The sequence below is a fragment of the Nematolebias whitei genome, chromosome 6, assembly GCF_014905685.2.
Source record: "Nematolebias whitei isolate Nwh7 chromosome 6, NemWhi1, whole genome shotgun sequence".
NCBI classification, from domain to species: Eukaryota; Metazoa; Chordata; class Actinopteri; order Cyprinodontiformes; family Rivulidae; genus Nematolebias; species Nematolebias whitei.
In genome coordinates, this window is record NC_056503.1 from 37,797,521 (window position 1) to 37,809,195 (window position 11,675).

Here is an 11,675-nt window from a genome sequence, read left to right on the forward strand (position 1 = left end):
CTGGACACCTCCCTGGTGAGGTGTTCTGGACACGTCCCACCGGAAGGAGGTCCAGAGGAAGATCCAGGACACGCTGGAGGGACTATGTTTCTCGGCTGGCCTGGGAAAACCTCGGGATTCCCCCGGAAGAGCTGGCCCAAATGGCTGGGGAGAGGGAAGTCTGGGCCTCCCTACTTAGGCTGCTACCCCCGCGACCCGACCCCAGATAAGCAGAAGAAAATGGATGGCTGGATGGATAATTCTACTAAAGTTTTTCAAAGCTAGCGAAAACACTAATCCGCTAAGCTTTGTTCCACTAATAGCTTTTAGCTGATTATGGAACTGTGTCCACCACTGGAATCAAAGCTTACTGTTGAATGACCCCTCATAAAATCTCTGATAAAAAAAATGTTTTATTTAAATCACAAATAAGTTTTTAATTTACAACTTCCAAACCCAATAAATGTGTTTCTTTTTAATAGGTTTTAATTTACACTTTTTAAAATGTTCTACAACGTTTTATGATGTTTCTTTCCAGTGTTATTATAAATCCAGATGCAGTTTAAAAGCTGGAAATATTTCCATCAACACATTACAGCATCATAAGATGAAATCATCTCGTCTTTTATTGTTTCTGGTCTTTTGTAGTCAAAAATGAATTAATGTAGCTTTAAATAGGAGCAACACTCCATTTACAACCAGGCCACCACTGTCATCCCTCAGTAGATAACATTCACCATCATTCCATACAATATGAACCATAACTATAGATCTGACATCAAGACAATTGCAAACCTTGCTGTGTTTAGGTGTGTGTGAGTGTGAATATGTCTGAATGTGTGTGTGTGCACAGACTGTACCATGAGACTGGTTCTCCATATGCCCCAGAGTTTCGATCTGCTCCACCAGGTCATTTGAGTTCCATTGACTCATGCCCAACAGAATGGCACTCTTCCCCTCCATAACATCTGCTGGGACACGCACAAACACACAAAGTACACATTAAAAAAATCTGAGTAACAAACTGATGCAAAAAACAAAATCTCATTCCACCTCATGCATATAAACTAGAACATAAATCTTGTTTTTATTTCTGTTTTGAGGCTTGAAATAAAATATAAAAAATATCCATACTTTACGAGATAATATTTCTTCTCAAGTGTTTAATCTTTTTTTGAAGAACAAGTTGCACACCAAACACAGATCCCTTTGTTTCTGATTCAGATAAGTTGGGTGTGGTTTAATTTAAATTTGGCCCATCATGCTGTTGCCTCACTGTTTATGCCAACTGCATACACAGCTCAACACGTGGCAAGTAAACAAAGCCATAAAATGCCACATGGCGGGTAATGACAGAGCAAATACGAAGATGTGGCAGCATGCAGCACATTTAATATGTCAGGATATTAAAATAGAATTGGCTAGAGTCTTTCCTATCCACACTGTTGTACAAGTTTACAGCTCAAATAGATGAAGTAATAAAGAAATAAAATAAACAAAAATTTAAAGCAACAATCTAAGAGCATGCAAATGAAAACTGCAAGAAAAGGTGATGATTCAGTTGTGCAGTGGAAAACAGGATCAAACAATACACGATAAGGATCAGTGTAAAAAGAAGTGTGCATGGCTGTGTAGATATTTGGATATAAAATTTACATAGTTATTATTAGACCTTTATCTATACAGGGTATTTCCCATTGAGCTTTAAAGACTCATTTACAAGAGAGACCTGTTATGTACAACATACAGGCAGATGAGAAAAAGAAAACACGAGGGTGGAGTAAGCCAAAAAAAACATGTCTCACACCATGTCCAGGCCGGGGCACAGTGTAAGAGATGCAAAAAAAGACCTCGCAACATAAACAGCAACATACAATGACATCAAAATACGTTTATGCATGGAGGTCAAACAAAGGCAGTGAGTTGTCCATGGAGACTCCAGAAAGTTCCAAAGTTCTGATAAGATGTTACAGTGTCTATCAGCATTATGGTTCTGATAAGGCTACTTATGTCATGGGGGGTGGGGGGTCAGATCTTGTAGTTTATGTATCATTCATGTAGGGACACATCAAGGTTTTTCTACCATCAACTTTTATTTCTTTTGATACTTTGAAAGTAAGACTGACTCTTATTTCCAAAGCTGGACAGTAAGGAACCATGTTACAAAAAAAAATGAATAACAAAAATCTGTTGTTGTAATTAATTGCACACCTGTTATTATGATTTCAGCACTGCTGAAAGACCCTTTGTATGAAAATCTTTCCATCTGACCTTTGAAATATAACATCTGAAGCGTATGTGTATCTCTTCAGAAAAGGGAGGATTCATCCTGCAGTCCGAGTGTGAGAAAGACCCCATTGTTCTCAAGGACTATTTTGCCATCCCATGGTAGAAATCATTTTTCTGAACAATTTAAATTTCTGAGTTCTCCTGAACATAATTGAATGTTTTGATGTAACACTGGTAATCAGAGGTTTCAGCTGTGTTTGCACAAGTTCTAATGAAAATGTTTATGGGTGAGTAAAAACTGCTTAGAAGTTTTGATTATCCTGTTATATTGAGAATTTACCAAAGCAGAGTAAATTAGCCATTTATTTTTTTAATTAAGGTTATTAAAGTTCTAACAGTAACTTGAAACAAAGGTCCACCCTTATGTTGTGAATGGCTCGACCATCAATATTGTAACACCCTCTAAGTCAAAGAAAGTTATTCTGACGTTTGGCTTAGAGCAGTCTGGGAGAAGCTTTTGAAGAAGAAAGGTCAAACAATCGAAAACTTATGCCAGAAGATCATTGTCACCAGAAGGAGAAAACGCAGCCCTCCGGGAGCTTCTCAACTGACCCATCGAGAGCCAGATAACGAGCACTCTAATTTTCAGCTGATGTCCATTGTCGAGGGATATACCACCATCGGCACTTTAACTCACCTCGAGAGTCCTGGTAACCCTCAGCAATTGAATTATAACCTCCAATCGGTAGGAAAAACTGCTCCTTCTCTCTGCTGGTGTCTGATGCCCAAGATAAGAAGTTGTCCAGTCTAAAAAAATCATCATTATTAACTAGAATTAAGTTTTCCTAAATTGACAGATTACATCTTCCTACTTCATTTAGTTAACTTTATAGATGATAATTTACTCTGCTTTTAAACCTCATAATTCACCATATTAAACTTAGAAGATAATTACCTAACCTCATCTTGTGTTGTCAAATTAAAGCCATTATTCAAGCTCCAGCTTTACTTACTTTTGTTTGACCACTTATAATCATCAAAATCGATAATAAATCTCACAAAATTGTACTTTGACTCAAAGCGTTTTTATTATATATGACATTTGAATTTAATACGAAAAGAACTTACTAGAGCACAAAACTTGAGTCTGATTTAATAATTTTCTTGCTTAAGAACCGGAAAGCAAGTGGTGCCCCTTCAGAATAAAATTACTAATGAAAATTCAACGATCTGAGGACCCTTTCCTCTACATCCAGGAGCAATGTAAGATAAGTTGGTCTGTTCAAGGCCAGTGAGGAGGGTGGTGGGTGGGGGGGTGGGGGGAATTCAGATAAACATCAATTGTTTTGGGCCACTAGACTGTTTTCTGCCTGCCTTCAGTTCTGCTGGGACACTCAATGGCCAATCCAAACAGTCAGATTTGTGGACATTCTACCCAGGCTGTGCTCGTTGTCTTTCTCCAAGGTCAAATCCTTCATGCCGGGGAGTTCCAGGAGCTGCAAGGGGCCTACGATTCTCAGAAGTTGCATCCAGCTTGTGATTGAGTTTGTTAAGCATTTGAGTCTGAGAGTTCAACATAGGGCTTCACATAAGGCTGGCAGCTTTACCATGGCCAAAACTGCTGCCGATGTCTTCCTAATTTGTCGATATCCTAGGTACTCGCTGATTCCAAAAAGCAGAAACCCTGTTATCATAAATCCAATAATGTGCACATCTTCTACATCCTGCATGGACAGCACAGACAGGCACATCAACTTCCACTGCACTCAGGAATTCATGACATACCAAGCTGCATGCATCCATTCAGGGCATGAGGGCTCTCCAGCACTCCGTCGTGCAGTAGAAAAAATTGCGTTGAGACCAGCTGACCAAATCCATAATAATTTTTGATTCGGGAGATGTGTAAAGAGAGGCTCTGAGGAGGTTGACAGGACAAGAGCGCAAAAAAGCAGGAGGGAGGGAGAGAGGGATAAAAGCGACCATCTTTGTCGAGAGCAAAAGAGAGAACATAGTATAATCAATATGTACTGTGCATACTGATAATTTACTTTGCAGCAAGAATATAGTTATGTTATGCAGTAAATAAGCTGGTCTGGTTTAGAGCTGCTGCAGTTTGATCTCAACTTGGTGGCTTGTCTGCAGAAAACTTAGTAATGTCTTCCTGATTGCAGCAGCTCAAAGAGGTGGTGGCATTGGGGTGTGGGGGGGGGGGGGGGTGCTTACAGATGCAGGCACAGTGTAGATCTCCTCCAGTGCCTCAAGCTGAGTCCTGATAATCTTTTGCACACTGAAGATGACATGCTGGAGTGCTTTCCTGTCAGCAGCAGTGCAGCTAAGGTACCACATAGAGGTGCAGTTTATGACAAAGCTCTCAACGGAGCAGAGGTAAAATGTTGCCACCATCTCTTTTTGGCAGTTTGGCTCCTTCTCTGTGCCCTCTTAGCTTTGAGCAGAGTGTTGTGCAGTTAGGTTCTCCGAGACATGCACTCCCAGGAATCTGAACCTGCACACTCTCTCTCTCTCTACTTTGTCTTTACAGATGAAAACTGGAATGCAGCCTTCTGTCTTGCATCATCTCAAGTTTATAACCAGCTCCTTGGTCTTCAGAGACAAGTTGTTCTTCAAACAACACTTCACTAAAACATATTTTTATCTCTACTTTGTGCCAACGGTTACAAATAAATGTAACTACTGTATTGTACTTATAATCTCATAAATGTGACAAAAAAATCCCAGAATATAATCTTTTATATTTAAAGAGCAGCAAGCATTGAGCCTTTTTATGCAAAAGAAATGCTTTTTACTATTTATACTATTAGAAACCACCATTATACCCAGAAACCATCTTATCACCAGCAAATTGATTTTTTTCCACTATGGGGGTGTGTTGCTTGTGGGACTCAATTTGTATGTGGCTCCTTGGACTGATGAAGTCCTTTGGATGAAGGACGAAAACTCTCAGCAAAAAAAGAAACTGTCCAGATGACCTGACTGAAGATTGTTGGATTTTTACTTGGAATATTGAGCATGAACTTTAATATTCATACTATATTTATGCCAATGTTTCCTAAAACATGTTTCATATTAGACTTGTATCTCACAGTCAATCTGTGTGAGTTTATGTTTTCTGTTTCTGTATCGACCGTGTCTTTTTAACTCACCAGCTTCCACAGAAATATCCCATGTGTGTTTTGAACAAAGTAACAGAGTAAACACACAAAGCAAATGATGTCACTGTTTTGATTATGTACTGCAGGGACCCTGTTAACTCCATAATTGGTAAAAAATAAAAAGAAGAAAAGTGTACAACTGCTAAAAGCTTTTTTTCCTGGCAGATATATTGAAATGTTTAAAGAATTCCAAGAACAAGTTTGCAGATGTGATAAATTATATTCTTCTTCCTCTTTTGGTTTTTTCCCTCTTCAGGGATCGCCACAGCAAGTCATCCTCCTGCATCTCACTCTGTCTGCATCCTCTGTTCGCACTCCAATGATGATGAAAATGTGATAAAGGATATAAATACACTGATCCCGGTCCTCATACAGACAACAAGAATGTAGATAAACAACAACAGTCATAAATGATCAGTCCATCCATTTTCTTTACCTGCTTCCTTTCCCAGGTTGCAGGGAGTTGGTGCCTACATCCAGCAGTCATTTCTCACCTAGGGACAATTTAGTGTTACCAGTAAACCTAACATGCATGTTTTTGGTCTGTGGGAAGAAACCAGAGTACCCAGAGAAACCCCACTCATGCATGGGAAGAACATGCAAACTCCACAAAGAAAACTGGGAGGCAAACCTGCAACCTTCTTGCTGAGAGGCAACAGCACTAACCACATAATGTTGTTTCTGTCATAAAAATCAGTGAAGCACATCTCTGTTAATTTGGTAGTCTTATCACATGTAATTTATTAATGGTTCCTTTAGTTACAAATGTAAATTAACATTATATAAACCTAAAATAACAAAAGAGCTTTTTAAAAAAAAGTAAAATAAATTTTATTACTTACTGTATATATTGCACACATAATAATGATGAATCTTCTACAAGTATTCTTGGTGATCATAGTAAACACAAATACTTAAAACACATTTTATATTGTTCAGTTGACTCAAACCTACATTAAAAATTAGTAACAAATAATTTCAATCTTTTTAAAAAGATTAATATTAAAAAATAAAAGTGACATTGGCAAAGTCTATCTCTATTCGTTGTTTCTCATTTTTCCTCTACGTATAAATGTCTATCCTTGCTTTTTTATTGTTAAATTCACATGTGCATCCTCGTACAACTCATCAGTTTATCATAGATCTATCATCCCCACTTGTCTCACACACTGTCAGACATTGTCCGCTGTCAGCAGAGTAACACTTTATGTCAATTAATCTAAGACGAAAGTATTTAACTGAACTAGACTGAAAATGAGATAGTCATCTGAAGGAACTGTCATTAAATAGCTGTGTAACTTTAAAAAAAAACTATTTTTGAACAGACTAAATAAGAAAAAAAAAACAACAATTGACTGGAAAATAAAAATCAAACACTAAAGCAAAAGAAAAAGATATGTTTTTGGTAAATGGTGTTTTTCTCTGTTTCACAGTAATTGCTCTATGAGTGTAACAAGAACAGCACAACAAACAGGAGATTCTATAATCCCAGTGCAGGTTACACTTTTCCTCACTCAAGAGGTGTTTCAAGTGGTCCACAATAGAAAAGGACACCAGGGAGCTTGTTGCAGAAAACCTGGTTTGTGCTTAAGGGCATGACCGCAGCAGACAAGCGTCCAGCCTCCTCTTCAGGTCTTTCTATTATTATTTTGTAAGTAGACTGCTACCTTTTAAAGTTAACAACACAATTGTGATAAATAATAACAAATTTAATTTTCTCCAAGGCTGTAGACTAGGTGGTTAAATGAAGTGCACATATCTGCAGTGTCTTCCCAGTGAAAGCCTCAGGTTGATAAGTGGCTGCTCAGTCTCTACTGCAATTCAAACTTCTAAATATTTAACCATGAGTGCTAAAAAACTAATTTACTCTCTAGTGTGTTGGCTTTTGTTGAAGACAGTAAATAGAAAATCCATACTCTTAACATTTGTTGTAAAGCACTGTATTGTGTTCAGTATTATCCCATTAAAGTGCTGAATGTGAGAGCAGAGGACTTATAGAAGATACGCGTACTGGAAAAAAGACAACTTTTCATGCATTACAGCCTTTATGCAGACCATTTTGCACTACTAATGGCAATTTCATGTTTATTCAGAGTGCTATTAGGCAGGCTGGTACTAAACAAGGCTGTGGGCTTCTAAAACCTGACTTTTTAAACACTGTAATCAAATATACAGTACAATTTGGTAAACGTATTAAGCCATGAAGAAAAATATATGGGTCAGGCCTCAGATGATTAAACCACAGAGAAAGTGATTTTTCACCACACCAAAAATAAACATTCAAACTGCCTATTGATAATTAAAAAAAAACGAATCTAGCCTCAAATAAGTGACAATGATAGGACAGCCAGGCTGGAGGATTCAACACAATCAGCCCTTTCTGAACTGAAAGGCACTCCAGTACTTGTAGCCTGTAATGAACATCTGACACAAACATTTTGAGTGTGCAACCTTTTGCTTTTACCTCAAATAACAGAACAGGAAAAAATGGAAAAACAGTTGGCTTGTTTTGGATTTTCACCTTTGTGTTAAAACCCTGGAGAAGGGTCAGTCAGGCTTCAGCATAAGTTATATTTTACTCTGTTCTTTAAAAAAAACAGCTGCAAAACAAGCAGTAAAAAGTGATGGTTCATGACAGGATAATGAATTCTAATTTCTCTCTAAAATTCAATCTTAACATGCAAACACAAAAGTGTGGCATTTACTTTCCCTGACCTTCTCGTCGGTTATATTCCATCTGCAGAGAGGAGTGCAAGATGCCCAAAGCGTCTCACGGAACTGGAAACTTCTTGCAGAGACACTGAACTCCTCTTATTATAAAAGTACTTCAGATTTCCATGAAAGGCCTATCACTATTTACACTTTGAAATAACCATTGAATCCAATGAAATCACGTAATAAAAATTTATGGGAATGGTCACAAAATATTGTTCACATTCCGTTATGACATTTTTTGAGATTAGAGTTTTTTTTAACAGCAACTCACTTTAGTCTGGGCCCTGATGGGTCTAGATCATAGTTCACCAACCAGGTCAAAATTAAACTATAGATTCTTCAATAAACCAGTTCAGTGAAATGGCCACATAGACCAGTTATGCTCCCTCTGACCATGTCCTGCACAGACATGAGGTCTCAGAAATAAAGCAGAACCAAAGGAAGCATGGAGCAGAACTCAGCTGGGTTAATGTGGAGCACGATGCATTAAATTTGTGACAGACACCTCCTTGAATAATTTTTTTAACATGACTATTAACTCAGTTTAGTAATCCTCTTTGTGGTCAAGTAATTTTAAACTAAAATGTGAAGTTTCTGGGTGTCATCATTGATCCTCCTTTGGTAATAAATCTGTTTGTTGTTGTTTAAACATGCAAACAAGTGGTTGCACAGACCAGATGTAATCATTTCATAACATCACAGAGTTGCGGCACTGGCACAAAGGTACATCAGGGCGGGTTGGCCTCGACCACCCTTGTTGCCTCAGTTCATTCAGAAGTCACACCCACGTGGCCAGAAGGCATCTTAAGTCCTGGACTGGGGGTGTTTTCTGAATTAGCCTTTTAGTTCTCCCATTTCAAGTCATTCAAAGAACAATCTACAACATGTAAGATATGCATTATTCATAATTATGTCACAGAATCCCAGTTTAAAGAAACAGAACTATCATTTTAAGAATTTCTTTTGACAAAAAAGTTAATACTTTCTGAAGCTCCTGGAAAATGGTTTAAATATTCTACAAAATGCTAATGTGCCAGCACAGAGCTTTAATTGGGCAATTAAATCAACTTATTTTTAATTTAGCATAAAACAGAGTGGCAAGTTTAAACAACTACTTCTCTACATCCAAGTTCCAGCTCAGTAATCCAGGCTTAAAAAAATCCAACAAAATTGTCAGGTCCTTTGGACGTTTTTTTTGTTTTTTGTTGTTGAAATGTTTCGTCTTTCAGCCAAAAGACTTCATTAGTCCAAGGAGCCACAACAAACTCAGTCCCATAAGTGGCACGCTCACATAGTGGGCTAACCAGTCCAAAAGACTTTTGGATGAAGGTGTTGGTGATGAAACATTTCAACAAAAAAGAAACCGTCCAGAGGACCTGACAACTTTGTTGAACTACTTCTTTATGTAAGCTATTCATCACAAAAAAAAAGTAATGTTAGTAGAGTAAATTATATTTTTCAAACCTAACTTTTTACTTATATTTTGAGGTTGAGGTTAATAAATCGATAAGTTTAAGTCTGTTGAAAACTAACAAACAGAAGTGCAAACAAAAATCTTTTACAGAAAGGTTGTCAAAGCAGAGTTCTCTGCTGCTGCATTAGAAAATATCTACCAAAAGTCAGAAAGCAGGCCACGTGTGCTGTGTGGTCCATACCGAAATGCCTGTCTACTTGTCAAAGCATGGCATCAAAGCAGCTGAAGTCGGGGAGAGTCACGCAGGAAGACTCCCCTCTACCTGCCAGATGTCTCTCCTCTCTCACACGTTCCTGACTGGCAGCTCTGACAGCCTTTGATGCAAGTCTGCACAGCCTGTCCATTTGGATCACACAGTGGATGCTGCACTGGTCACAGTTTGTCTCTCAGTGTCTGCTCCATCACACTCCCCCTTTGGTGCCTTCTCCTCTCCCACCGATCATCAAGATACGGAGCTGGATGTACAAAGTAATAAAGCAGGCACACACTCCTGCAGAGTCAGACAAACACACCAAAGAGCCAGAAAGAAACGCAAATTTGATACAAACTAAGCGCTGCGGGATGTCTGAAAGGATGTGTTTGGGCAAGAGGAGAATGCAAAACATAGGTTTTATGCCAAGTACTTAAAATGCAGCTGAGTCAGATCTGAAGAGTAAAACTACAAAAGCTCCTCTGAGGTCCCGAAATGTACAACAATGAAACTAACATTGAGACTAAGGTTGGCACAAGGAAAATATTCTAACAGGTCAGACAGTAAAAAAGAGTTCTGCTTCTGGAAAATAAGATAATCAATGTAACCAAAAAAAAAAAAAAAACAACTAAGTGTGAGCTTTGCCCAAAGCTGAAAGCACCAAGGGATAAAAAGATTTAGACACGTCCCTCAGCCTGTCAGTCCACAGAGAGTTAATGTCACGAGTCAATAAGATGAATAGAAGCTCCGATTGGTAAATGATGAGTTAGCGTCTAAACTCCTGTCTGCCAACTGAATAAAAGATCAGCTTCAGATTTTATACATCACTGTATCTGCTGCAGCGGACAGCATGCTACTACTGATTGGCTTATTATTAAGCCAGTTGAAAACTGATTGATGCACTTAAATGTTGCCTTGGGGGTTATCCTGTAAAATGTCCGACTGAATGAGTCAGATAAATGGGTTGTTTGACAGATACTGTAGCATCACATGCATAGCTCACTAATAGTAAAATATGCGATTAAAAAAACATTCATTATAACACAAACACGCACACCCACACACACACACACACACACACACATATAGTACATGGTAAATGGACTGCACTTACAGTATATATCGCCTTTCTATCTTATCAAGATACTCAAAGCACTTTACACTACAATCTATGCCCTCATTTACCCATTCATACATAACTTTACTATATCTGTACAAAGAATAATCAGTGCTTTATCACGTTCATACACTGATGGGACACGCATCAGAGGCAATGAAACAAAAAAATTTAACAAATCACATCACAGTATCTTGCCCAGGGACATTTAGTGGTGGACACACAGTAGAAGTGGTCTCCAGCTACAAGTACTTGGGTGTACACCTGAATGACAACCTCAGCTGGGGCAACAACACTACCAGCCTGATCAAGAAAGCTCATCAGAGACTCTACTTCCTCAGGTGGCTGAGGTGAGCTGGTCTGGGAAGCTCAGTCCTCACCTCCTTCTAAAGGTGTGCAGTGGAGAGCATCCTGTGCTCCAGCCTCAAAGTTTGGCATGGAGGCTGTACAGCTGCAGAAAGAAAAGCTTTGCAGAGAGTGGTGAAGGCTGCACAGAAGTCTGTTGGAGTCAATTTCCCCACCATCACAGACATCTACACCTCTAGGTGCAGGAAGAGGGTCACCTGCATCATGAAGGACCCTACTCTCCCAGCACACACACTGTTTTGCCCTGCTCTCCTCAGGCAGGGGGTTGAGGAGCATCAAGTGTAGAACCACTAAACTGAGGAACAGCTTCTACCCTGAGGCTGTTAGACTCATGAATCGCTAACCAGGATAATCACTGTGAAAAATCACATTATGCTGCTGATTTGTTTCATGTTGCTAATGATCTGTTTCATGTTGCTAATGATCTGTTTCATG

At 38.8% G+C, this 11,675-nt stretch overlaps 1 protein-coding gene across 1 annotated transcript in view; it reads right to left on the reverse strand.

Moving 5' to 3' along the window:
- pitpnm3 (PITPNM family member 3) overlaps positions 1-11,675 on the reverse strand; it is a 189,052-nt gene that overhangs the window by 116,613 nt on the left and 60,764 nt on the right. The window contains exon 3 of the mRNA XM_037677586.1: positions 840-947. Coding sequence (XP_037533514.1) covers positions 840-947 — 108 coding nt within the window. The remainder of the gene's footprint in view (positions 1-839; positions 948-11,675) is intronic.